The sequence below is a fragment of the Eucyclogobius newberryi genome, unplaced genomic scaffold, assembly GCF_026437365.1.
Source record: "Eucyclogobius newberryi isolate DKJ021-1_F unplaced genomic scaffold, fEucNew1.0.hap1 SCAF_7, whole genome shotgun sequence".
NCBI lineage: Eukaryota > Metazoa > Chordata > Actinopteri > Gobiiformes > Gobiidae > Eucyclogobius > Eucyclogobius newberryi.
The window spans coordinates 16,070,807-16,098,804 of record NW_027316389.1 but is presented as its reverse complement, the minus strand read 5'-3'; the positions used below and the strand labels follow the sequence as shown (position 1 = coordinate 16,098,804).

The 27,998-nt window shown below is 41.9% G+C and overlaps 2 protein-coding genes across 5 annotated transcripts in view; both read right to left on the bottom strand.

The window, feature by feature from the left end:
* Positions 1–54: 54 nt before the first annotated feature.
* ice2 (interactor of little elongator complex ELL subunit 2) lies at positions 55–8,280 on the bottom strand. 2 transcript variants are annotated; one of them, XM_072435267.1, is made up of 15 exons: positions 8,107–8,280; positions 7,793–7,897; positions 6,990–7,296; positions 6,798–6,917; positions 6,578–6,712; positions 6,346–6,462; positions 5,926–6,085; positions 5,399–5,577; positions 3,986–4,658; positions 3,267–3,433; positions 3,064–3,193; positions 1,215–1,299; positions 993–1,043; positions 534–777; positions 55–232 (listed from the first exon to the last, which is right to left on the bottom strand). In XM_072435267.1, the coding sequence occupies exons 1-15, from the start codon at positions 8,118–8,120 to the stop codon at positions 122–124; spliced, it is 2,598 nt and encodes an 865-aa protein (XP_072291368.1). In that variant the 5' UTR covers positions 8,121–8,280; the 3' UTR covers positions 55–121. The 2 variants fall into 2 exon arrangements, with proteins under 2 accessions (XP_072291368.1, XP_072291369.1); XM_072435268.1 differs by having other exon boundaries at positions 6,990–7,293.
* A 6,050-nt stretch (positions 8,281–14,330) lies between these two features.
* The window catches only part of roraa (RAR-related orphan receptor A, paralog a), a 185,702-nt gene continuing 172,034 nt past the window's right edge, over positions 14,331–27,998 (bottom strand). For 2 of the 3 annotated variants that reach the window (XM_072435854.1, XM_072435856.1), the window contains 9 exons: positions 24,231–24,316; positions 20,983–21,124; positions 20,104–20,496; positions 19,414–19,535; positions 19,196–19,328; positions 18,553–18,660; positions 17,902–18,012; positions 17,564–17,697; positions 14,331–17,331 (listed from right to left, as the gene is read on the bottom strand). In XM_072435854.1, the coding sequence (XP_072291955.1) occupies positions 17,167–17,331; positions 17,564–17,697; positions 17,902–18,012; positions 18,553–18,660; positions 19,196–19,328; positions 19,414–19,535; positions 20,104–20,496; positions 20,983–21,124; positions 24,231–24,316 (1,394 nt within the window). In that variant the 3' untranslated portion in view covers positions 14,331–17,166. The remainder of the gene's footprint in view (positions 17,332–17,563; positions 17,698–17,901; positions 18,013–18,552; positions 18,661–19,195; positions 19,329–19,413; positions 19,536–20,103; positions 20,497–20,982; positions 21,125–24,230; positions 24,317–27,998) is intronic. The other variant, XM_072435855.1, reaches the window with a different exon arrangement.

Here is a 27,998-nt window from a genome sequence, read left to right as displayed (position 1 = left end):
TTAAAAATATATACTTTTATTTAGTTCAAATGTTCATATTTACAGAAAACATACAATAATATGTATATAGCTCCACATAAATTATGTCACTAGGAAAAAATCTTGTTGTCTGTAAATGTTTTTATTTTTTAAACTTGGCAGCAAATTTCTTCTTAGTGTTCTTTTTGGGCCTCTTGCCTCCAGGTTGTCCTCCTTTGTTGCTGTGAGGATGTGCTGTCCCACCTGTTTGAGCCTAAATGAAGGGAATACAAACACATTAGCACAGTTTGAATAAAGCTACTGACTCACACATATTTCTTAAATTCTTCTGGGCTAAAGACTGAGACAAAAATCTGATGAATGTCCAGAGTAAACGGTGGTTTGTTGTTCCATAGACGCATGGACTAGTTTCACGAGTTACTCTTTCAGTGCTTGTACCCGTGTTCTGGTTTAACCTGTCTTATAGGAGCTAGGGGCGAAGACTGCAAACCAAACTCCCAACAGGCTATTGCATTAGCTTAGCTCGTGTGTGTGTGTGGGACAAAAGAACACACCGGAGTGAACTCTGGAGGGGGAAAGGTGCAGGGCACTCGGACATTTTGGCGGTGGAAGGGCATGCAGACTGATGGGTCCAGGGGTATCCAGGGAGCTGAGGCGGAGTCGGGGGGCTGTGGGATGTCGCTGTGGATCTGCTGCAGGTTATAGACGCCCGGTCTGCCATTGCCATGAGCTGCCTTCAGTATGTTCACAAACGGCTCTCCAACCTTGTGCCGGAGCAGGTACTGCCCTTCATCTAACCTGCAAACCAATGAACACACCATCTTTTTACACTTCAGGCAATGGTGAAAACGCAAGTTAAAAAACAATAGTCAATATAAGCTATAGGTCCCTGTAAAACACATGGATCTGACTTTACACTTTAGTGGTTCACATCGTTTTCAGTGTGAGAGCAGAAACACTTGAACATGGTTATAACCTGCAAATACCAATTATTACTCACTGAAACAACTCACCCAATTAACTTCTGAAGAAGATGATGAAGGATGTTGAGAGACTTTGAAGGCCTGAGGATCAAAGTTACATTCAGTATTATCTTACAATGAAGCACAGATTATAGGTTAGACCAAACCTTGTCCTGTAAGACAAACGGACTTAAGCAGTGTCCATTTAAAGATCTGATACAATACTGCAGACGTGTTTCTGTTGTAAAGAGAGTTTAGTTCTGTATCGCTCACTTGAAGCCACAGGAGACGTTGTGGATCCAGTTGTCTGGCAGCTTCCTCAGCAGTGCCAGTCTGGATGTGAGGGCGTCGATGTGAGCTGTGGGCACACGCACAGCACAAGCACACAGCTAATTACCCCCGTGCTTTAGACAGAGCTCCTCTTCACCAGTGCCATTGGTGGGCTTTACACACTAATTAGTCTGATGATTTGCAGGCAGCCGTACGCGCTCGATACCGGCTGGAGTGGGAGGGAGAAGTGCCTGTTGGTCCTTTCTCCAGCGCCGTCTCCCACTTGAACCACTAATGCCTGCTTTCGATACCACGTCTTGTCAATAATGAACTTCTAGAGAGCCTGTAGCAGCAAATACACAACGCGGATATGCCACATGACGGTTGAAGCAGCTCAGCAAAAGTCTGATGCTGTTTTGAACCGAATAGTAAGATAGTTTAATCACCCACTTCAATCAGGAACATTGTGTTATTATAATGAAATCATGGCTGCAACACTCTGAATTAACTAGACCTTAATTACTTTTACTAAAGCATGAACAAAGTCTTGAGTCATAAAGAACAAATAGTTATTTAATGAAGGGTTTAGGAGCCTCCATTGCCGCCGCTCCCATGTTTGCAGACGGCACAATGCAGACCGTCCAGCTAAAGCTATAATCAAAGTTTTAGAAAAATGTAGTTTACGTAGATTCCACAAGATTGTGCAAAAAGTGTGATTTATTTTCGTCCTAAGCATGTTTACGCCGTCACTATGACAACAGAGTAAACTGAATCACCAGTCACACAGCAAGAATGAGTCACTCTTCCTGACGGCTGTGGGAGGGTCCTGCTAACTCGAGGTTACTTACTCATCAGTGTGTGGAAGGGCAGAGACGTCTCCCTTTGACTGGGGCTCAACTTCGGACACTTTGGTTCACTTTTGTTGTTGTAGTTACAGTAGTTCTATAGTTGTAGTTACATTTAGTCCCAGATGTAAATGAATAAAACAGGGATTAAACGAGATAAAGTTTGAGCTCACGTGACTTTCTTAAGGGCACACTGGAGCTCAACAAATGGTTCTCTTTCATTTTTCCCATAGACTTTTCAAAATATTAACCTTTTAAATGCACAACACAGGCTAACCGGCTCTATGGTAACTAAAGGTCCATAACGTGGTGGTTTTCAGTTAAAAATGGACTTCTGAAAGCTCACGGTGTACGGTCAGTGGTTATGTTTCCATGCCCACCAAATATCTGATCATTACTCGGTCACATCTGCTGTGAGCAATCAGAGCGAGCTCAGATTACTCACGTCAGATGCAACGATTTACCAATGCGGGTATTGACACGACAAATTGCGCAAAAACGTGCAAAAGACCAAAGAGAGATGCAAAGAGTCATGTTTTTGTCTTCCAAATACAGCAACATTTACACTAAAAATCCATTGATTAAGTGACCGGTCGCTCCATTAGGTTTTTCATGATCAGATTTATTTGTACAAACCACAAATAAGTTCTCTTCTTTGGGTTCTCTGATTGAACTCATCTGCTTTTCACTGGCCGTGTTAGAACCAGGACAGCGTCGTCACACCTCACGCTTCAGTCAAGAGTTCATTCAAAATTATTCTGACACCAGCGTGATAAATGCATTCACAAGTAGAGATCCAGCAGCTAATGTGACCTATAACTCTCTTTGTTTGAAGGGCAAGTTTAACCGGGTTCATATTTACTGTAAGTACTCTGTAAGTACTGGGCCTACGAAGACAAAACTCTGCGACGTCATCTTAAGTAACAAAACATCTATTGAAATGTGGTGGCGTTATTGAAACACACACGACAAACTTAAGTAAACAGAAAGTTCGCTGGAGATTTTACCTATGAACGACTCGGTGCTTGAGTGAAGTAAGCTTTCAGTCCAGAGTTGGCACGCCTCAGTGTTACTCAGGCATTCGACTCCATAAGTCAACTGGTATTCGAGCTTCGGGAGGATATTTAAAGGCACCCACTGTCAAAAGACAAGTAAGAATTGAGGAATCCTTTCAATCAACGAGACACAAATGGCACACTGAGGACTGCACCTGGTTGTGGTTGCTCAGTTTTTGGGTGTGACAGAGGGAGATGGAGGCGCGCACCATCAGCAGCAGCTCGCTCAGACTGTAGAGTTTATAACAGACGTTTCCCTCCTCGGGACTTTCGTAATCGCGCTCATCTTCAGCCGCCTTCTGGAGCTCGTGGGACAGGATTTCTGTGCGTTGGGAAGTCGGAGCAGACACACATTACAAGAGGTATCAAAGTACGCAAACATACTAGTAAACTTGAGGTATACTGCAGTTTGAGGAAGAAAAAAACGTAAATACCACTGTTAGTAGCAAAACTTTTACCATACCACCAGGACAGCTAAGGAAAGAACATTCATCATGTCTATTGTTGGCTGTTTTTAACTTGTGTGTGGTTGCAAATAAAATGTACTTTGACAGTTTAAACATGTATTTCTATTGTTGAGAATAAAACAAATGCAAAACATGTATATATTTAATTAAAAATCAATGGTTTATTCCTTTTTTGGGTCATTTTAATTTAATCTTTGTGGAAATATTAAAGAATTACAATTATTTAAACAGATTAGTTGTTGCAGCTCTAACGTTATGTCCATCTTAAAATATGCTAGTGTTTATAATTAATTCATAAATACATTCTTAGCCCTTTCAGATGACGATATACAGAAGGTCTAAAAGACCTTTCGTCATACGTGCTCCTGAACCAACAACGTGACACACAAATACTGATGGACACTGACTTTTGAGCTCAGCAGGCTTTGGTGCAGCTGCAGAGTGAAGCGAATCTCCAGGATCTTCTTTCTGGTCTGGATTCCTCTCCAAGTACGAGGACACGCAGGCCTTCACCAGCGGCGTGGAGTGGAGGGCGGGGCCACTTTGTTTGGATGGAAGGCCGGTGTCTTGTGCTGAGCTTGAGCATTTGGCCACATCACTGGGGTTCGAGTTAAACATTGCGGTTTGCATTTGGAGAATCTCCCCCAGTTGATCCCCGGGAGGGCGTGGTTTCCTCTTTTTGTTGCTCCTTGATACGGGAGAACCCAACTCTGAATCTGAAGATTGAGAGCGTTTTGGCCGAATAGGGGAAACATCGTTGATAATTAAATTGTCGTCATCAGAATCTAACGGGTCACTTCTGTCACTTTTCTGGTCACAGTGTTTGCTCTGAGAGGCTTTGGCTTTAGGAGAAATAGGCAGGGCACGGTCCATTTCCTCATTTAAACCCCTACTTTCCTTTTTATCTGAACTTCTGGTCCGACACGTGATATTCTCACTTTTACCACTAGCGCCCTCTTCTGTCTTTGTCCGTTTTACTTTGGGTGTTTTACTTGATGAACTCTCCCCGAACGTTTCCAGATCAATTAAGTCCACCTCAAAGTCAAGGTTGTCGTTGTTTAGAGTGGCCACGTTTCTCCCCTGAAAAGCAACAAATAGAAGATTTAAATACACACAGCAGACGTCAACAGAGAATGCTCGAATCAGGCGTTTGTCGGTCGCTACTGGCAACACTGGGGAATGTGGCATGTTGAAAGATTTGCAGAGCATAAATAAGCCATTTGTTTAAAGAACCCTGACTATTCTACGGCTTAACATTATCAACAGGCAGGTCACAGTAACCCGAGCTCAGCAAAAGCAATGGTAATCGAATATATATCACAAGACCTTTTACAGCACGAGAGCTTCTGGATCCGTGAACAAGATATCCAGGATTAAAAGAAGGAAATGATGGTCCTCGTGCCTTACTTATAACGAACGATTTTACTTTGTGTGTAAAGGTGGTTCTTGAATTTATCTTGAGTTAAATATGTCCACAATCTTATAGTCTTATGTGGGCAGCCTGTATTCAGATTGGTACATGCTTATATTATGTTATGCATCACTACAAATCGGAGCCTCAGATCTGCTCTTCCTTCACCAAGTAAGTTCATTTACCCACTTTGGATATCTGAAGAACACCCAATTACATTGTACTTTGAGGTGACCCAGCGAGCGCTCCAATATACCGGTATACTGTATATATAATAACACTTTGTAACATTTTATGCACTTCCTGGAGTTCTGAAAACAAACTTTACTTTAATTTAAGATTTTTGAAATGGGAAAAAGGAAAATATGGAGACACAACAATACAATATGGGAAATGTAACTGAACATACGAATGCAGGCTGCTCGCGGACAGGAAGTTGGGTCATCACATCAATGACTTTCTTAGTCCCAGACTTGGAGATGCCCAGCTTCAGAGATTCTTCATGGTAAATGTGGCTCCTCTCGCGCATTGTCACCGTACTCTTCATCAGCGGTGAGTCTATGAATACTGTTTTCTTCATATTTTTGTCTGTGAAGAATGAGTACTTTAGAACAACAAAAGTATTGGACAGGGAAATTATTTAGGTAGTTTTGGTTCCCAAAGTATGGATCAGGACCCCTCAGGGGGTAACAAGGCATGAGCTTGTGCATTAGGCCCAGCTTCAGTGTCTATGAAGGCGGGTATTTGAACCAGTGAGTGTTTAAGAGTGTGAAACTGCTAGAAATGTGCCTACGGCTATAATATATTATTAATAAAGCATTGCTTCTGCAGTGGTGTATAGCCAAAATGAGTCTTTGCTCTTTCATAAATAACTAAAAATAACGGATAAGTTTACAGTCTTTATAGCCCCAGAGTGCCATTTGAAAAGTGATATACCTTTAGACGGATAAGCTTTGATGAGGACGGGGATTTCCCACTCTTCTCTGAAGTCAGGTCCGTGGTTGTTAAGGAGCTGGACCAAAGCCTCGGGAGTCAGACACACATGAGGCTCATAGATGCTGCACAGCCGCGCTGCATTACTGTCACCACTGATGGACTGCAAGGAAATGTACAACTATTTATCATCTTTAAAAGATGATAAATATATGGCAGAAACAGCCAACACCAGTTTGTGGAATCTCCCCATCTTTAATTTAGAAAACTGGCATTATTGTTTCAACGATCAAGACTTTAACGCCCTCTAGTGTCCATAGTGCAAACTGCTTGAGCTCATTAGAGTGAACCTGCAGCCATGACTGCAGTTTCAGCAGAGACTCATTCTATCGGAGTAATTAAAAAAGTAAGACAATGACTTACAGCGTGCAGCTCCTTAGCTTTTTTAGCTGGAGGAGTGTGTGATGAAACAGTTTGATATTCCAATGCAAGCTGAACCCCAACATTCACCGGCTTAGTTTGTGCAACATCCACACTGCCCTGGAGCAACAGGGAGAGAACAAAGAACCATACATCAGCAGCAGCGAGAACATGACTGAAGAACTTAGAACCTTTATAAAACCATTAGACTGAGACAGAGCAGGACAAAACTCACCATGTGGAGAAGCTCCTTTTCAAAATTTAGAGCGAGCGCTGGGTTAAACTTGCCGCCGGTCAGACTGGTCAGTTCATGGATCAGATAGAGCGGATGAAGGGCATTGATGTATTCCAAGCTGCTGCGATAAACCTCCTGAGAAGAGTTACATTATTATTTTTTTTTTCCTTTACATTATTCAAATCTATCCGTGAACAAAGGGAGCATAGCCCTGGTGTACCTCAGAATACTGCAGCGCTGCCGGAGATATGACATTGTAATCTTCAGCACACAGTCTAGACACATCTTGTAGATACTTCATGAAATGCATCACTTCATTACTAACTTTATTCAATATGATCTGTTGACAAAATGAATTGATAATATAAATAAGTGACACACATTTTCCAAGAGACACAATAAAGCCTCAGACCTGTGAAAGTGGTTTCTCCTTCTTGCTGGAGGCGAGAAAGTTGAGATACTTCCTCTGCTCGGTCTTGGACAGTACAGACAAACATGGGTATGGGACTCGGGGCTCTGGAAATTGCAATTTGCACTTGGATTTCTTAACACAAGGCTCAGTGGTGGCTTTAGGGTCCTCGGTTTGCATATCGACCACCTCAGAATCACTACTGATCCAGATGCTGTCCTCTCTGAGACTTTCATTCTGCTTTTCTGTAGGAGGGCCCCCATTTTGAACAATGTTGTGTTCAGTGGAAGGGTTATTGTCTTGTGGGCTGCTAAAAATAAATAAATACATGAATGAATGAATAAATAACCACAAAACTATTGTCTAAGTTACAACTGATAATCGTGAGTAATAAATAAATATAGGGTTGCATCAATTAAACGACTAATCGTGCCAAGTCAAGTAGTCCTATTTTGATAATCATAATTGTTAACTGGATTAAACATGCTCTAAAACACATAAGAGCTTTTTTTTTTTTTTTTTTTTTTTTTTTTTTTTTTAATAAAAAAGCTGCATAATTACTGTAACTCAAAATGTCAAAAAGGAATGAACAATTTCTGATTATCCTAGTATCAAGAATACACTATTTTCCATAACTTTGTAATGTACAATAGAAATAGTACTTTAACTAGTCAACTAGTGTTAATTGAATTAATAATCATGAAACAAAATCATTGTTGCAACCCTAAATAAATACAATAAAGTGAACAAACAGATCACTACAAAGTTATTTTCTATAATCACTGATACTGATGTGTAACCAATACCTCTGTAATAAATTCCACAGCTCTTGAATGGTGGGACCAAATCCAATTTTGTCATAAAGGTCCTTGTTAAAAACAGGACCTTCTTGAGGAATTGGTGGATCCTTCCTTCACAGTCAGAACAAAAGTACAATGTCGATTAATTCAACTTATTTCAACCCTATTTTAAGACAAAAACATGGCTTAACAATCCTAACATGTGTGTTTTATGTGTGTATTTGTCATTGTGTGAGAGAATTGTGTCCCAATTTAGCATAAGTCATGTAAAATATTATTTCATAAACGTGATGTGGACAGTTTGCTCTGAAAGTACTCACCAAACAATCTCCATGAGCGTTTATTTTAACAATTGCTACAGCAGTAAACCTAAAAATGATCTCGATTCATGAGCAGTGTTGTCAAGTGCCTTAATAGATCCATGGACAAATGTCACGATGCTTCCATGTGCTAAGTATGCTGCTAATGCTAATGCTAACAACAACAGAGCTGCTTCTTCTGGTGCTGAAATGTAGACGTGAACGAGGCGAGGCGATGGCCGCCCCCTGCAGGTGCTACTTCGGTACTACATATGTTATTAGGAAGCTACGTTCAAGACAGAAAAATATAGTTTATTTTGGAAACCTTTTCGTTATTTTTGTAAAACTTTCCGTTGAAGTAGTGAATATGAAAGAAATACAGGCTAACGTATTGATGTTATTGACACAAACAGGGAGTTTATCTGAGACATATTAGGGGACACACTAAATAATATTAATGGGTTTCCAATATTTTTAAGGAAAAAATATATAATGTATGTCTAAAAATTATCTCAGATGCAAAACAGCAACATGAGATAATAAAGAATATTGACTGATGAATATAATCAAACATCAGATCATTCTAAATACATTTCTAATTGTATGGAAAATGTTTATAAAAAAAAACTATATTCCTTTCTTGACCCAAATCAAAGTACTATGTCAGACTTTCTGTCCTCTATAAAACATTTCACCAAAAGGATGCTTGTGACAAAAACTGAAGGCCTGTCACATGTTTATTCTGCAAAAGTATTACATGTTCCTCATGACGTTTTTGATTCTTCTTTATTTAGTTTGATATGGAAAGGAAACCCACATGATCAAAGAGAAACTCTTATGATAAATGAGGCTTGAATTAAATATGAAAGATAACTTTCATCAAAGATAACTAAAGTAAATTGGAAGCATTTTATTTAAAACAAAGACAAAAAAATAAATATATATATATTTTTTTCATAATTCTCCCCACACAAATATCTCATTTGGAACAATAAAATAACAAAATATTCAAAATTAAACTATGTTCTGTAAAAATTGGGTCAACAAAAACATATTTCACAATTAATAAATGAAAAATGTACCCTTTCATTCTTATTCTAATGTCTTGATACTAGATCTACCTCTTCTCCTCAGGAGTACTGTATTGTGTTTGATGCTATTTATTTAAGACTTTTGTGAGGGGAAAGACAACCAAACAATCAACTGGTACTCTAATCAAATATATATTTAAATGGAATTAATCTCAAAGATTATGATAACAATAACAAATAAAACAACTCCTCCCCTTGGATCAATTTATTTTCAAATATTGATTGTGATAATATCTGGATTTATAAACTTCAGCTTAATTTACTATATGTCTAATTTATTTTTTCCCCTTATACAATATAATACAGTTCTATTTGATTTACTGTAATATTGCATTGATAACTTGATTGTATTTTGAACCAGTCACATGCTCTGATAGCTCCACCCCTGCTCCAGTCACAGTCTCATCAGGCTCGAAGAACACTTAGCCCAACCACAAATATATATCAGGGCCCAGGGAATGATCGTAAATCATAAAGTATTATTATAAAGCCATAATATGATATCAATTTGAGCTTAAACAACTGTTAAAATGGTAGTGACTTTTTATTATTGATTTGTCACAGTCAAAGCTTTTAAACTCAAACATGGACGGTGCTCCAAACAAGGGTCAAACTGTGTTCCTTGTTCTATAGATTTACCTGAACAAACAGAACAATTTATTGTTTTAAGGAACAGTTGACTACACGCACACACTTTGTTTTATCCTCATCATTTCCTCTACCTCAAGTCTATTTAATTAGTCATAAGAAATAAATAATAGACCATCTCTGAGGTGAATTTAAACGACCCCAGGGAAATTTTATTTTAAGGTGAGACACTATAGATAAAAAGGAAAAAAAATTAATGTTATTTTGAAACCTTTCCTGCTTACCCACATAATTGTAAGTTTTTCATCTTGTAATGTTTATATATATAAAAAAGGCATTTTATGTGTAAAAATGGACAGAACAGCTCTCGTTTGGAACATTTAAATCTGAAAAATGAACAAAGCCTGTTTAAATGTCTTGCTTAATTTTTTTTCTTTATCAAATACACATTTTTATAGAGGTTATTTTGGATTTCTTAATTCAGTTTTTGAGTAAACTAATAAATAATAAAAAATGTCTCACCTTAAACTCTTTTGAACATTGGCTGCTTTGTTTTATTGCTCTTATTGCAAAATGGAGCAATGATGGAAACGCAGAGTCAGTAAATAAAAACCCAGTACAAGCGGTAAATTTTATTATGGGATAACAGCACATAAAGCACATCAAAAATCGATGTGTCCAATGCACTTATCATAAAGGTGATATTAAAGGTACAGTTTCTAAGTACAATATAACAACATTCATATTAGAATGAAAAGTATTTAAAAGACAACATTAAATTTCTTATTCTTCTTTACAGTTGTATTTACAAAATGAATTAAAATACTTATTTTCATTTAAGAATCAGACAAGAAGGAGCAAAAACTACACTTGTGAGTCAACTACCCGCTAAAGAGATCAAAAGAGCGGTTTAAAAACATGCTCGTCTGTCCCCAGTTTAACATCAGTAGCAAACGTGTGAGGGCTGCCTGGCACTGCCCCCTGGTGCTGTGGAGGAGACCCTCATCCTGCTCCAGCTAGCGCCCTGCTGCGTCCCCCAGCGACAGAGTGCACAGCAAACACAAATCAACAAAATATTGACCCAAACAAGACACACAATTCATTCATATATGTAGAAATGGAGGATAGTCAAAAGAAACCGAACAGATTGTCGAGCCTGGCCAGCCACACTAGTATTCTACACTTCGGCCCATTGTCCAGTCTCTTAAATTCCTGTTCATTTCCCCCCAGTTTGTCCACGTTTGACGGAGGCGAATCAGCTTGTTATGGTGTAACACTTGATTCAAAATATTAGCCTATACTGTATCTGAAACTATAAGTATATTTTCAAGTTCATAGCTGATTAGCTTCCCAGTGCCTTTAATTTCATAATATTAGAATTTTAAAAGATCTTTTGAAGCTGTTGAGATTCATTGTGCCTTAAAGCATGGTTATTGCTTAAAAGTATGTGTATCATAGAGACCTGGTAACATATTTTTGTTGGAAAATATCGAGAAAGTGCGACATATTCCAATCACTAGCCTCATTTGTATATATATTTTTTTAACTAAATGTATATGAATACGCATATAACCAATCAGAATGCAGTCCGATTAGTTATACATTTACAACCCAAACCGGTGTGACTGGCCAGTCCATGTCTGCAACAAACGACATGACACACTTACAGTAATCAATCGTAAACAGACTCATGGGGCGAGCGCTTTAGGCCTTCACCGGGCTGAGGAGCCTTTAACCGTCTTCTCACAAGGAAATGGACAACATGTACATATAAAAAGAGTTGAGAAATAAGTGAGTGAGAGTATAAAATACATTGTCACAAATCACAAAAAAAAATGACAATCACCCCGTGTGCATCTGGATACACCGAGAGGCACTCAGTGTGAGGAGGTGAGTTATTGCCAGTTGTATTTGCTACAGCGGAGTAAACCTCACTGAGTAAACACTGTGAGCACGGGGGAACAAAGGGGCCGCCGTCACCAGCCCCACCCTGCACCGCTGCAAAACTGGGCCGACAGAAGGAGGTAAAGACTTATCTTAAAACAAACTATAGCCTCAGTGAGTGTCGTTACAATCAGACAACCAAAAATACACTAAATTGCCGTTTCAGCTGGAAAATTATCATCCCGCAAACTGGAAAAAAGCGTCCTAAATTATTGTTAATAGCAGATTCTAGCTTTGCTCTAAGACAGAAATAAGTGCCTGGTCCCGTTGGAGCACACTGATACAGGTGCCCACTAGGGACATCTATTATTTATTATTATCATTTACCGAATCCTATTATCAGTAATACATTAATGTGCATATGATGAAATGGCTGGGCTGATAAGGGTGACCTGGGTCTAAGGAGTGATGGATATACCAAGCACCGCACATCAGGCCAAAATAACAAATAATAAAAGTTGTCACCCTAAGAATACGCTCAAAGTAGGGAAGCAAACTGGACTTATATGGACTCATGGACAGATTGATGGTGAGGGCCTTAGTAGCAGTATTTTCCTCTTACCTAAACAAACAGAAACTACTTTTATACAAGTGAGGATATTAAAATGTCCAAAAATGAGAGAGAACCGAGGAGATTTACAACACGTCAACAGAACATCCACAAGTCCAAAGCAAAAGATAAATAAGACAAGGTATTTACATGCAGATGCGCCGAGTCGTATGCACAAAGTAATTGTATTAAGAATGATAATACACAGACATATATTATTGCTTGACATTTGATTATGGCTAATAGTTGCTTTTCATTTTTTAAACTATATTCTTAAACATTTTTATTTTAATCATAAATTTTCGACAGCTGTGCTTTGGACAACAATACGAATCTGAAGCATGGCAAGACTAGTTTTGAAATCTATGGTCAAAGAGGTTTTTAAAAACTTGTATTTTCAACTTAAGTCTCTTAAAAGTTGTAGGAATACATAAATTGACTTTCTTTCTAGGTTAAATGTACAAAATTCTTGCACCTACCAAAAATGATGAAACATTTTAACTTAAATTTAGTTCAAAAAGGTCCCAACGAACAACATTTCTGACAAAAATGTACAATAAAATCCTGTCATTCAGAATGGGAACCGTACAAACTATAAATCTTTGCCATGAACCGCAAAACCACCATGCCACGCTTTCTAATAATCAGCTCAGCATATTCATAACCTTTATAAGAAACATTTTTGAAAAGAAAAGCTCACCGTTGTGACCCTGTTCCTCTGTAATTATTAAAGCCTTGTCTGGGATTTCACACACACACGCACACACACACGCACACACACACACGCACACAAACAAACAAACAAACAAACAAACATATGTACACACACTAATATTGCTTTGTACAGACAGAGACAGCAGACACCAGTTTAACTCCTGATATAGTCAACAAATATACAAAAAAGACATCGATTTACACTGTTGTTTTTCGCAAAGGCAGGGCTAATATATTTCACATGGCCATTTACTGCACACACACACAGATCGACCTGACAGATGTGGTCGCAAGTATATGGTGAAGTCAACTGAAAAGGACAACAAAGTAGAGACCCGTAATTTAACACAAGGCATACGCGTATTGCTCGTCTCGTATTAAGACACTGAAAAGAGTTTTTTATTATTTATTTCCGATGGTAGTTGAACCTCGCCGGGCGTATTGAGGAATTAAGGCAGCACTATGCAACGTACAGAACCAAACGCTGAGTCCGATAAAAGATTATTGTTGCTTTCGCGGTGTAGAGAAAGGTGATTGTGCGGCGGGTGGGATGAAAAACACAAGCCGCTGCCGCCAAGTAAATAAATGACAATCGTGACATTTTTTGTTAGTGCAAATTGTCACTTTACTGGATCGACTCGCTTTCTTTTATCGCTTTTGATGCGGCGTGCTCAGTCGTTTAGCCTTACAACTGAAACGAATGAGCTGCTGAAACTCATTCAAAGAGGAAAAACGCCGAATATTGCTGGTTTTCCTGACGACAAAAGCGTGGTTTTTGCTTCGTTTGAGACGAGGGGCAGGCAAAACTACTACTTCGAATGCAGATTGGGCGGTGTGGTCGGCCTTTACTATGCAGACACTGACTGAGACTTGTTTTAAATGTTGAATTGTAATATTAGATGATGCATAACTTTCTCATCAAAAGCAGAGGCCTCAGGAAAACACCCTGCATAGCTCCCGCACGGCTAGAAACGGGCCTGGTTGTAGTTTCTGATGATAACAAATGCTCAACCTGCCCCGCATCTGAAAGAGTGACATCAGAGTGACATCAGAGTGTCATCAGAGTGTCATCAGAGTGTTTCCAGATCTGCAATAACGGCAGTGCAGCCCGTGTATAGTAATCAAAGATAACAGTCCCTTGAGTTGAGTTCGGCCACACTCTTTCCTCTCTAGTTCTATATGGCCCCGAAGTTACATAGTGTTGCTCGGTATGTACTTGTTGTTGTTGTTGTTGTTTTTTTGCAAATAAATAAGAATCAGCCAAGCCTTCGTGGTACAAGGTTGGTTGTGCTCTGCTAGTTTCTGCTTCTGCTTCCTGGATTGTCTAGCTATGTGTTCCAGACGTCTTTAGAGGGGAGTTTTACCAGTCATATTTCAGGACGTGTGCATATCCAAACTCCCTTGGATCAAAACATGACATATTTCGGTACAGCATCTACAACCCCAGCACCTACCCAGTCAATATTGCATAAGAATATTTGGTTTGTCTATATTATAACGAGGGTTGCGGTTTGAGGGACCCTGATGACACCATTTAAAACCAAGGTAGTAGAATTTTGTGACTCATGCTGCATGTGCTAATGGGCATAGACGACGACTTCTTCTTATTCTTATTCTTTTTTTTTTTTTTAAATCAATGTCTCGAAAAGTAGAAAACAGAACAGTTTCCCCAGAGAACAATGCGGAATACAAAGTTTCGTCAGTGAATTCAAACATAAAAAAGAAAATCAAAAATGAATCTTCTTCCCTGAGGGGTGACAGCACGTGGCTTGATACAAATTGCACAACACCAACGCAAAAAAACAACAAATGGATAAAAAACGTACGGTGCAGTCGGGTGACGTATGCTTCTTCACTTCCTAAAGGGACGACATCTATTTTTTTTATAAATATTTTTTTTTTTTCTGCTACTAAGATTGCTGGAATGTCTGAGGAATCCATTCTACTTCATAGACTGGAAGAAACAACCATTGTTTGGCACATCTAGGGTGTGTTTTTTCCTACATTTTTTTTTTTTTTTTTTTACAACACGGACAAGAGACAACAAAACAGAAGCACGACAACAAAGCGCTCTGAAAATAGCTTGTCCTAGCGTTTTTTTTTCTCCCTAATCACACAAACAACGGCTAGTCTAATTATTGCGCGAATACAGTTAAGTGCTACCTGACACCTCCTCCCTCCTCCTGCTCTTTCATGGGTTTATTAACCAAAATACAAAAATAGAAGCTTTACTACCAGACAAGGCTTTGAATATTCACGGTCCTTCTTTTGTTGTCCCGCTGCGGCGTGGCTGAGCCCAGGCAGATAGAGTCACTCAGACAGAAAACACTTTTGAGTGCATTTGAGTGCATTTGTGCTTATTTGCTTAAACCCTGACTCTGTGGCCGAGTTTCAAAAGTGTGGTTAAAATACAGACTCAGAGGAAAAATGTGCTTGTTTGAGTGTTTGTCTCAGTTTGAAGATGCTGTTGTAAATAATGACAATTGTTTTATCGACTTTTCCTTTGTGTCCTTTGTGTTAGTCTGCGTTTAGAATTATTTTGGTGGATCACCTCGGACACAGTGGGCCTGTTTGGTGAGAAAAAACATCAAATATTACAGGACAGTGATGATTCTGCAGAATTCTTGCAAACAATTCAAATATTTGATTTGATTGAACTTTTACTGTCGCTTATACTGTGGTTATTTTTGTTTTGACACACAGTTGCACACCCATACTACTTCATACCTCGTTTACACACTTAAAAGGGATTCTTGATTACATTAAATTAATTTGACAGTGAAATATGCAATACATTATCCAAATGTGGGCTCAAAACCATAATTTGTCCACATATTTTTGTGTCTACCAGAGATAATCAAACCCATGTGTCCTGAGAGTAATTCAAAAGTTAGCTTGTTTTTTTTTTTTGCACCAATTTAAATATGTAAAAAAACAAAACAAATTTAAACTCTGAGTTTGTTCAACCTGCTCTTGAAACCAGGCTTTTGTCAATGGGATGTCTGTTTGCTGTGATATCCACACCCACCAGCAGATGGAACAATTGGATCACAATTGGCTTTCTCTCCACTGATCTCCAAACTCCAAAACTTGCATAACTTCACTAACCCATATGCAAAATAATAAAAGTAGTATTCATAAAACCACTCTCGCTGTCAGAATGTTTTGTGCTGATGAATGTTTGTGCTACATTTGAATGGCAGTATTTGGCTTGGAACCGTGACTCTGACCTGCCTTCTCCTCTGGCCACGCCGCGCTCGTCTTTCTACAGCCACCGAGAATCTGCTGCAGCTCCTGGACAAGCCTGCACGACGACCACCTTCAATCTCTTGTATTTCTTGTGCACATGCAACATATTACTAGGTAAATATACAAGTCTTAAATTAAACAAAGGTGTAAATAAAAGTGCCTTATCAATTCAACAATTAAGAATGGTCAAACCACTAATATCATACAAGTTATTTAAAATAGAATCTATAAACATTACTTTTTCTGTATAGTAAGTACTTACGACCATATACCCTGTAGCGTATTTAAACAGGTGGAATGGACTCTTTTCATTGTGTGGGCGCCTGCTGTGGGGCACCCGTCCAGAGAAGGATTAATAGCAAATGGCCTTACATGATTTCACTATGATGCATGAAGTCTTTGACAGCTAAAATCAGTGTGATTTTATAAGAATTTCCAGAATTCTGTGTCTCTTTTTAAACGATTGTCCGTAGAGAGAAGCCGATGGCATCAACATGACTCCTCCTCAAAGTGGCTGTGAGCTCTGCTGCAGACGGAGACAACTGAACTGGACCAACGTGTGCATTTCAAAGCAAGCTAAATGGAATTATTATATTATATTTATTATATTATTATGAAATAATACTGATAATGTCAGTGCTTATATCGAATGTAAATGTTGGCCTGGCTTATTTTTGTTGAAAAAGATGCACAAATAAAGCATCATCCAATGGAAATAGTGGTATGAGTGAAAACCAGAAGTGCACACATGTCCGGTTCAGGCGCACTGAAATGATGATGATGTGGAGGATGTTGTGCCGTGAGTCTTCAAACTGAACAGAAATGCAGAACAATCCTGTAGCCACCTGCGAGTGTGACGAGTGCCTCCAGCCCTGGTCAGCAGGGCTCTGTTAAAGTGTCTCAGATGTTCTCCGGCTCCTCCTGTGGCACACGGAACACAGGCTGCTACCCGTCCACCGGCATGGCCTGCTCAAAGTCCGAGCCGAACAGCTCTTTGTATAAGGGCGGGAAGTGGGCGCGCACAATGTCTGGGTATATTGCTTTGAAAGCTGTGAGCTTCTCTGTATGCCTGCTGCAAAGCGCTCGCAGTGTCGACACTTTGCATATCAACTGTGGAGAGAGAGACAGCCTGTTTAGACTCACAAGGACTCCTGCACAGAGGGGCACACACTGTAAATATTGAGACAAGCTCTCAGGGGCAGGAACAACATGCAATTCACATTCCACAATTGATAAATTGCCAGTTTCAGCTCACAGAAAAAGCATCGGTATGGATGCCTCCCTGAATCTGTGACAAGTGTAATGCATTATGACGAGTGGCAGACTGTGGGGTGCACTGTACCTTTGTGAGAATGCCGTCTTCTCTATGGTTCTTCTGCAGAACGTGCTGCAAAGCCAGCTGGATTTTCTGCTGTAGCTTCTCCACCTTCACCTTCTCCTGGAGCCAGGAGCGGTCTGTGAGGGACAGAACCAAACCTTTTCACATTAATGGTACCAGCAAACTCAGTTCCTTTTCCTTGTGTTTTGTAAGATTAGCTGACCCAGCTGTGTCGTATGTTATGTTAGCTAAATAATACTATTTCCAAAGTGTCACTATTCTTAGTCAAATTAATTGGTATGGGAATATGTTTGGGGAGAAGCGTGGGTATGTGTGTTTTTCCTCAGTGCTCTGACACCTACCAGCAGACATCAGCACGAAGGCAGAGAACAGGGCCATCTCATCCTCAGACAGGTGCATAGAACACAAGTTTTTCCCAAACTCGAAGACGGAGCTGATCAAGTCGTCACAGCCTGCCACAGCAAAGGACACAGCGCAGAGTGAGGAGGAGGGAGACCAAAGAACAACACAAATGCTTGATCTTTATTGGGAGTGAGGCGCTGGGGAGGCGAGAGGAAGGATGCTGACAGCATATGGGAGTGTCTGCTGCAGAAACACATTGCTCTTTACCAACTTTTGCTTCCAGATGAGTCCCTTTTGGCAGTTTGGTGTTGTTATAAAAAGCAAAAGCACTTTAAATCCATTAAATGCAGGGCATGGCAAAAAGTCAAAACACTCAATGTACCATAACCAATTCATGTTTAAATTTATCTGTTTTATTTGAGTAAACTTTATTCAATGTCCAAGTTTAAATTAGATTTTTTTTTTAAATATATAATTGACACAACAAATAAGAAAGTGGAAATATGTTTTGTCCAGCTTATATCAGTTTTCAACTGCAGTCCAAACATTTTTGTCCATCAATACGTGGTTTATAAATCAAACCCTTTCACTTCCCTCCAGGATCTTTACCAGGCTGGAGGATTAGCCCATGATGAAGGTTAGACACTCACCTAAAGACTTGAAGACATCGGGTCCAGCGTACTTCCCATCAAAGTAGACTGTGTTGTTTTGTGAGTCAAAGGCACGACACATTCTGACAAACACCACTTCCAAAGAACCTGGGGAGACAAGCGGAGTAAGAATTACTTTCAGATCAGTGTGTGTGTGTGTGTGTTATACTGATATGGGACTAAACAAAAGTGCTTTGAAATGTGCTGTCAAGAGTAGTACACTTCTGTGGATGGTAATATCAGACACAAGAATAGTCTTGTGTAATGGTCCCTGCCTCAGTCAGCAGTGACAGAGCGAATTCACTCATGCTTTATTTAACAAGAAAAGACAGGAATTATACAGCCTGTGTTCGTAGCACTGGGTGTATTTTAGAAGCTCTACAGTACTTATGCATGTATATTTATAACATTTGAAATGATTAGCATGTCCAGTCAGAACTTAATATATAGCAGGTAAATGACAGCCCCTGGGGTTTGAGTCATGTAGTCTTATCTGAACAGTAATATGTGTGTCTGCTGCGTTAACAGTGGGCAGTGGTGGGTTCAGTCCTCTGTTTGTGTGCAACCTTGTGCAGTCAGGTCAGCTCCTCCCTGTGACAGCGGCAGTGGAACAGCAGTGGGCCATGCTGACAACCTGTCATACCTGCTTTCAGCAGCACTATCTGATCATTCTGGCACAGCTCCATGAAGCCGTCGATGCGCTTGGCAAATTCCACCACATACTGAATGGCTTCTGTTATTTTGATCGCACACAGCTGCCACATGACTTCCCGAGGCTAAAGACACAGAAAGAATATTTAACAGTTTAAACAGTGGATATGATTAGAGCACGCAGGGAACTTTTTGGGGACCGTGGTGTACCTTGCTCTGGTAGCTCTCCACCTCCTCCTGCAGAAATGCCTGCCAGGTCATCTGTTGCAGTTCCTCCCTCAGATATTGACACGTTTCCATGTGTGACTTGGAGATGTTCTGGGCCAAATGCTCTGAAAAACAGGCATTGTTACCAGTGCTGAAGATCACAGTGCCATCTCAAAGTTCCTGTGATAAAATGAGGACTGAATGTGATGGAGCCGGAAAAGCACATTTATTTACTGAGCTTTCAACAAGGAGAAGAGGCAGAGGAGCGTGGGCTTTTTGACTGAGAAAAGGCTTGTTGACATTTCCTTTTACTGCCTCCGGGAAGCTCATAGCTTAAGTTTGAGGCAAAGCCAATCTAGTTTGTCACAAATGTTTGAGAGGAGGAGGGGCCACACAATGCTCACTTAAACAAAGGTCACATTTTCTTTCAAAAACATTGAGCAGAAGAAGTAAAGTGGTTTTGAAAACACATCTGGTAAAAGGAGTTCCTGGCCACGGGGGAGCCAGAGCGTGATTTCCCCAGACACCTGCCCTGCTGGATCCTGATTGGCCCTAATTAATGGAAACTAATTACAAAAAAAGAGGCTCTTTTAATGAGAGTTGGAGATGAGTCTCCAACCTCCCGCTATTTTAAGCCACCTCTGTGTGGTTTTCCCCATGCTTAAGTTGTCCCACCCCCACCCCGCTTCTTACCCAGTTCAGCCATGGACACGGTGGGGGAACTGTCTCCATTAGAGAAGGAGCAGTAGGGGAAGAAGCCGGAGCCAGGGGCAAAGTCACAGATGGGCTCTGGTTTGATGCCGTTGATGTCCAGGCCGGACTGGTCGGGCGATGGCTGGATGTCCAGGTAGAAGCTGCTGACTGCAGAGTCCGGTTTGCCATCAGGGGTGTGGCCATCCATGTAGCCGCTAAGGTCATCGTGCAGCTCTGTCAGCCCATTGGCTGATAGGCCGTAGCTGGGCGTGAGAGGCTCGGCCTCCCCCGGCTGCTGTTGGTGGTCACGCTGCGCTTGCTGGAGCCGGTGTTTCTGCACCTCTGCATACAGGCTGTCGCGCTGCTTCTTTGACATTCGCCCAAACTTCACCGCTGTTCAAAAACAAGAAACAGTTTATTACTGGCCTGACCCCAGCCTACTGTAGCCCCACCCCCTTCCCTCTGTAGCCCTACCCAAAGTACATTGTAGTCCCGCCCTACAATAGAACGCTCCCTGATGTGGACAGTGCAGTCTCTGTCGGGGTCTGTTTAAAGAGTTGCACCTGTGCAGAGCCATTACTGTCTCAGCTGCAGCCCCTGTAATGACAGCTCTAACCTCGTCTTTCATCAAACCAAAAAATATCAAATTAAACCCAGACAAATGCTCACCTGCTACGGCTCACAATGAACACAGTTTGTTTGCCCTGCCCCAATTTCATAAACAACAGGCTATGCTCAGTGAAAGTGTAACAGTTACGCAGTCCCAAATGTTGTGCTACCTGTGACGTATATTGTACGTATTGGCCAGAATATGTTGGAACAGGGGGTGCCCTTCCAAACCTAACTAAACTAACTAAACCGTCTAGTGGGAGGCCTCACCATCCCGGGACATGCCCACGGCCAGGCACTTCTGGAGCCGACAGTGCTGGCAGCGGTTGCGGCTGGTGCGGTCGATCAGGCAGTTCTTCTGACGAGGGCAGGAGTAGGCCGCATTGCTCTGTTGACTCCTCCGGAAAAAGCCCTGGAATCACAGAGAGAGAGATGGGGTCAGAGTAGAACACAGAGTATAATCATTTAATTCTATGTTTGTGTTTTTTTCCTGAGAGCATAACATCTGGACTCTCATTTGAAGCAGATTTTAACTGTGGAAAAATTGTTAGTACAGCTCTGGCCCAATTATAATTAGAAGTAAAATTAGGCAGAGAAAAAAAGGTAATGGATCAGAAGGTGTTGTGTCGAAAGTACTTTAAAAATCGGGAGCTTTTAAAAGCGTAGATTCAAAAAAGGAGGAAAGGACAAATCCTTTATCCTTAATTGTTAAAGTAATACTGACATGTTTGGGCCTTGGTCAGTGTCAGTGGTCAGTGTCAGTGGTCTGTGTGCATTGGTCTGTGTGCATTGGTCTCTGTGCAGTGGTCTGTGTGCATTGGCCTGTGTGCAGTGGTCAGTGTCAGTGGTCTGTGTGCATTGGTCTGTGTGCATTGGTCTCTGTGCAGTGGTCTGTGTGCATTGGCCTGTGTGCAGTGGTCAGTGTCAGTGGTCTGTGTGCATTGGTCTGTGTGCATTGGTCTCTGTGCAGTGGTCTGTGTGCATTGGCCTGTGTGCAGTGGTCAGTGTCAGTGGTCTGTGTGCAGTGGTCTGTGTGCATTGGTCTGTGTGCATTGGTCTCTGTGCAGTGGTCTGTGTGCATTGGCCTGTGTGCAGTGGTCTGTGAGCAGTGGTCTGTGTGCAGTGGTCTGTGTGCAGTGGTCTGTGTGCAGTGGTCTGTGTGCAGTGGTCTGTGTGCATTGGTCTGTGTGCATTGGTCTGTGTGCATTGGTCTCTGTGCAGTGGTCTGTGTGCAGTGGTCTGTGTGCAGTGGTCTCTGTGCAGTGGTCTGTGTGCAGTGGTCTCTGTGCAGTGGTCTCTGTGCAGTGGTCTGTGTGCAGTGGTCTCTGTGCAGTGGTCTCTGTGCAGTGGTCTGTGTGCAGTGGTCTCTGTGCAGTGGTCTCTGTGCAGTGGTCTTTGTGCAGTGGTCTGTGTGCAGTGGTCTCTGTGCAGTGGTCTCTGTGCAGTGGTCTCTGTGCAGTAGTCTGTGTGCAGTGGTCTGTGTGCAGTGGCCTGTGTGCAGTGGTCTCTGTGCAGTGGTCTCTGTGCAGTGGTCTGTGTGCAGTGGTCTCTGTGCAGTGGTCTCTGTGCAGTGGTCTCTGTGCAGTGGTCTGTGTGCAGTGGTCTCTGTGCAGTGGTCTGTGTGCAGTGGTCTGTGTGCAGTGGTCTCTGTGCAGTGGTCTCTGTGCAGTGGTCTCTGTGCAGTGGTCTCTGTGCAGTGGTCTGTGTGCAGTGGTCTTTGTGCAGTGGTCTGTGTGCAGTGGTCTCTGTGCAGTGGTCTCTGTGCAGTGGTCTCTGTGCAGTGGTCTGTGTGCAGTGGTCTCTGTGCAGTGGTCTCTGTGCAGTGGTCTCTGTGCAGTGGTCTGTGTGCAGTGGTCTCTGTGCAGTGGTCTCTGTGCAGTGGTCTCTGTGCAGTGGTCTCTGTGCAGTGGTCTCTGTGCAGTGGTCTGTGTGCAGTGGTCTCTGTGCAGTGGTCTCTGTGCAGTGGTCTCTGTGCAGTGGTCTCTGTGCAGTGGTCTCTGTGCAGTGGTCTGTGTGGATCAAAGGGCAGTGGACAGTGATGAACAGAAGCAGGTCTTTTCTTCCCAGGGTTCTTACAACCTGATTAACACACACGTGAAAGATGGTGAAAGCACTCATGGATTCTCATCCTTGGACTTAATGAATTGATTCCAGCGCATCATTAACATGCCCCACTCCACTGCTCCATACACATATGTCTTAATTAGCTGCTCATTGGCTGTTTAATTACAAGAAAACAGCTGACAGCTGCCAAGTCGCTTTATAATGGAAGCCATTATGGAACAGACTATAACTGCCAGTGACAAGCAGCACTCCTTAATAATGCTATGATTTATGGTCCAAACTTTTGTACTCACACATATGATTAAAGGCCCCTCCGCCTGACTAATAAGCAATCATTAAAGATGTATTTCAGCATTTCTTTTGGACTGTTTTGAGTGTGTTGGTATGAGGCAGAGCAGCTACAGTGAGCAGAAGCGTGCATGCTGAGCAATGCTAATGATGTGCCTGTGACAAGCTCAGGGACAGGAATACACTCGGCACTAAACTCCGCTGTGGATGGTGCTGAATCTGAAACAGTACAAAAGGCTTCACACCGGAGCAAACAGCAACAATCTGCTGTAATTCAAAGCCCTTTACTTTTGATCATTTTAGTGCAAGAAAGCAGTCTGCAGCAACAGCAAGAACAATGCTAAAAGAAAGGGTCCAAACATGAGACAAGCACAGGGAGGACTGTGCTATGTGAGGTTAGACTGTCTGACCAAGCCTCTGAGAGTAGAGGTGGGCAGTATATCACAGTTTAGATGTTTTTGAAGATATGCAAAATTGTAATATTGAGTTCCGGTTTATAATTTACAGGAAAAAAGTGATACAAAAAGCTGATTAAAAAAAAGAGTAAACTTGCTATAAACTTTCAAATAAAGATATAAGGTGATATTGCTTAACTGTTTACAAATGTGATATTTACAGACATTTCACATTGACTAATAATTAAAATTAAAAGTAATATGTATAAACACGGGTCCACGGTGGCAAAGGCGGTTAGCGCTCTTGCGTTCGATTCCCTGACCAGACCAACATCACATGATCTCTCTGGGTGGAGTCTGCATGTTCTCCCCGTGTTACCGTGGGTTCTCTCCGGGTTCTCCGGCTCCTCCCACCGTCCAAAGACATGCATGTGTGAGGTTAAATTGGTGACTCTAAATTGGCCTTAGTGAATGAATGTGAGAGTGAATGGTTGTCTGTAATGTCTGTCTCTGTGTTGACCCTGCGACGAGTTGGCCATTGTCCAGGGTGTACGCCGCCTAAGGCCCAAAGTCACTGGGATAGGCTCCAGTCACCCGCGACCCCGAAAGGGAACAAGCGGTAGAAAATGGATGGATGTATAAACACATGTTATACCACATTTCTGTTGGCATAACAGACATAATATTGTCTAACTATCAGGATTCAAATACAGAGATATTAATTTTAGTCAATATTGCTCACCCGTAATTGTGAGTATTCACTGTGCTTACCTTACAGCCTTCACATGTGATCACGCCATAGTGGATGCCTGATGATTTGTCTCCACAAATCTTGCAGGGAATTATTTCGATTTGAGCTGTAACAAAACAGAGAATAGAATAGAATAGAATATATATAGGCAGTTGGTACATACTACAATCCGACATCACAAGCACATGACAATAATTTTGGTTCATAATAGTGGTTTGACATCAGTTCTTCAAAGGTTATTCACAACATATCAACAATGTTGTGCATGTAAAATGTGACTGTTATTGTGGTGCACTAGAAATCACATGGTCCCACCATTCTTTCATGTCATGGGGCCTGATTATCCCCCATAAGGGAGCCAGGTCCCTATGATGGGAGTGTGTATACAGATTTTAGTCCCCACAATGTGATAAATACCCACCCACATGCACAAAGAGACATCTCCACATCTGCCTCCACCATCAGCCCAGTCAGACACGCTCTTATCTGATCTCCACCAGGAAAGATCACCGTGGGACATTTTCTCACTGTATGAGACTTGTCTGCATCAGGCTCGCAGCCTGCCACAAGTCAATGTCAGTTTGAACAAGAATATTATAATTCTGTCTTGATAATATTATAATGATTAAACATAGTTGCAGGGTGTTTCATCAGCCTCTACAGCCAGACCTGATGTGGGCAGTTGCAATGGCTCCTCTTTAACCATGTAAACACATTCATGCACCAGGTACTACATCTCTGAAAGGCTCTTAACACTCCCTGTGATCACATGGACTAGTCAAGTGAAAAAAGGGAGAGGTGGAACATGCACAATTAAGCCTCCCTCAGACAACAGCTCTTGCCTGCTTCTCTTGCACAAAAGGCCAGGGCCGTGCACCTCGTCAGGCCGATTATTGTGGACGCTGGCAGGAGGCGGGCTGGGAAAAGGCTCACTCAGAACAGTCCTTCAAGGCCCCGCACAGTCCCTGGTGTGGTGGGTCTCAGTGTCAGTGTGAGGGCACTATTGTTTGTTTTGTGGGCTCCCTGCCTGTGCCGTAGAGTCTTTGGACTCCTTTAGCATTTTAAGCCTCATTACTTACATAATGTCTACCGACGTGCACTAACAACAAGAGAAGCGTGCAGTAATTATGGGTACAGTGAAATGAATGGGAGGCTGTAGTCACAGATCCTGCCATTAGGTGGAAGTGCTGGGCTGTTCCAGTGGTCTTTACTGCACATTTAAGCTTCCTCCCACCCGCTCCTACAGCCTTCAGCTTTGGCTCTAAGTCCCCCCTCCCTCCCCCACAGAGGAGCTCAGAGATGCCTTCATCTGTGGAAGGCTTGGAGCCCAGCACTCTCTCAAGCCTGAGCTACAGCAGGTGAAAAGTGGCCCTCTCGTCTGAAGCTCTGCAGACGCACAGGTTCAGTGTGAGTCAGAAACAGGTTCCTGTCAAAGCCACTTCCAGACAACTGTCAGAGAAACCTCTGTGACCTGAACATACATAGCTTTGCTCTGGCAACGTCTCCAGCTGGAGCTTAGTCTACAGTTTCTAAGCCACTATATTTGTACTACACAATATAATCAAACATGTATTTCTCTTTTAAAAATCAGTCTTTTTCAATATGTGCATGTACAACAACCACTTATTCATCATAGCGAGAACATTTATAGCAAAAAAACAAAAGGTTGGTCAGTCAAAACAACAAGGGCAAACATTGCCACTCCTTGTACAGATTTTTTTAATTTATTAGGCCCGAGCGCCACAAGCTGGCGAGAGGCCTATTAATCTCGTAAGGCCGTGCGAAGCACGGCTGCGAAAGTGCGCACGTAGTGCGCACGAAATCGAGCGCGAAGCGCTCGCCCACTTCCAAACACTCACTAACGCACTCCTCCACTCATGCACGCCCCGTGCATACTAATTAGTTGTAGGAAAATGGAACATTACCGTTGTAAACGGGCGAAGCCCGTGCAAAAGTTCGCACTAAACGAGCACTTTACATTGGGATGTGGGCTTTATATGGGGATGACGACCGCTTCGCGGTCGTCATCCCCATATAAAGCACTCATTTGCGCTAAGTAGCTCACGAATACGTTCCCCATCTCTTGCATGTTCCGTGCATATAAGCATGTAATGCAAAAATTGAACATTATTACTGTATAGAGGGCCAAAAACACAAAGTGGGCGGAGCCCACTCAAAATTATCGAAAGTACCCGTCAGTGACCAGGGACCCACACCATGAGGTAGGAAAGCGCGAGCGCTTTCCGAAAATGTATAGTTTATGATATTTGAAAAATGGGAAACATTGTTTTCGCATCGGAATATTATTCTTTCTTTCTTTCTTTCTTTCTTTCTTCTTCTTCTCGGGACCAACCCCCCTATTTTTCACCCAGTGAACATTGACGAAAAGTCACAAAAATTTGCACACCTCTAAAAATCGTGCCTCTCTACATTCTGGCTATTTCCCTTTTCTAAAATAAAAAAAATTGGCGCGTCAGCGCCACCAAATGTACCAAAAATGCATTGAGAGATGGGAAATGACCCAAAAAAAATCTGATCGTAGAATCATGAAATTTGGCGCAGAGGTAGATGGTGACAAGAGAAGTAAAAAATATTATTACGGCAACGCCGTCCCCCGAACCAAATGTCGGCCATATTACTTCAAAAATGGCTAAACATGACTTCGGAGTTTTTCCAAACGTCGTACTTTTACGAACTCCTCCCAGGGCGTTGGCCCTAAAAAGCTGAAATTTGGTGAAAATGCTACTGAGGAGTGGGACATCAAAAGTTATCCAAATTACATTGATACCTCTCACGGTCTCTGTGCGGCGAAGCCGCAAACTGTAACTAAAATTTCAGAAATCTCCCATATTTAAAATTTCTGCCGTTTGCGCAGATAAAGTCCGAATTGCGTCAAATTAGAATCAGTTGTTAAACTCTTTGCCCTAAACCTACTTGAAGTGAAATAAATTCATTTGGCGCCACAGCGCCCCCTACAGATTTTATATGGAGGTTAAATGTTTAGTTTTGCGAAATTATATGAAATTTGACACACAACTCAATTTTAGCATCCCCATCAAAAAAGTCAATGAGACCCATGTCATAATTGTTATGGCGTTGCCGTAACGATGACCGAAACCTCCCATGTTATTCCAATGGGGCCAGAACATGTTTACACTTTAGACTTTCACAAACTCCTCCCAGGGCGTCAGCCCTATTAACCTGAAATTTGGTGAGACTCATCTTCAGGACCATCAAAAGTTATCCACATTTTCATTCAAAGAGTCACGGTGTCTGTGCGGCAAAGCCGCACATTTTGCCAAGAATTCAAAATAAAATTGCTTTTTGATGGTAAAACAAAGGGGAGAACATGTGACAGCGTCACAGATTCAGCAGTAGGCGTGATAAAAGGACAATTGGGGCGCGTTAGCGCCCCCTCCTCTTGCGGCGTGGCGGCGGTGTGGCGGCGGCGTGGCGAGGGCCGATCATTGCCGCTTGCGGCTATATTTTTACTTGTAGTTGTTTTGTACGTTGTGTTGGTAAAATGTGCAATACAAACACAAGTTGAATTGGATTGGAAAACAAAAGGAGTCTCTTAAGGACTCAAATTGCCACTCCTTGTACAGACACGTGTCTCCTGTCTCCAGTCACTCTCTTCTACCCCAGTCGCTCTCTTCTACCCCAGTCGCTCTCTTCTACCCCAGTCGCTCTCTTCTACCCCAGTCGCTCTCTTCTACCCCAGTCGCTCTCTTCTACCCCAGTCGCTCTCTTCTACCCCAGTCGCTCTCTTCTACCCCAGTCGCTCTCTT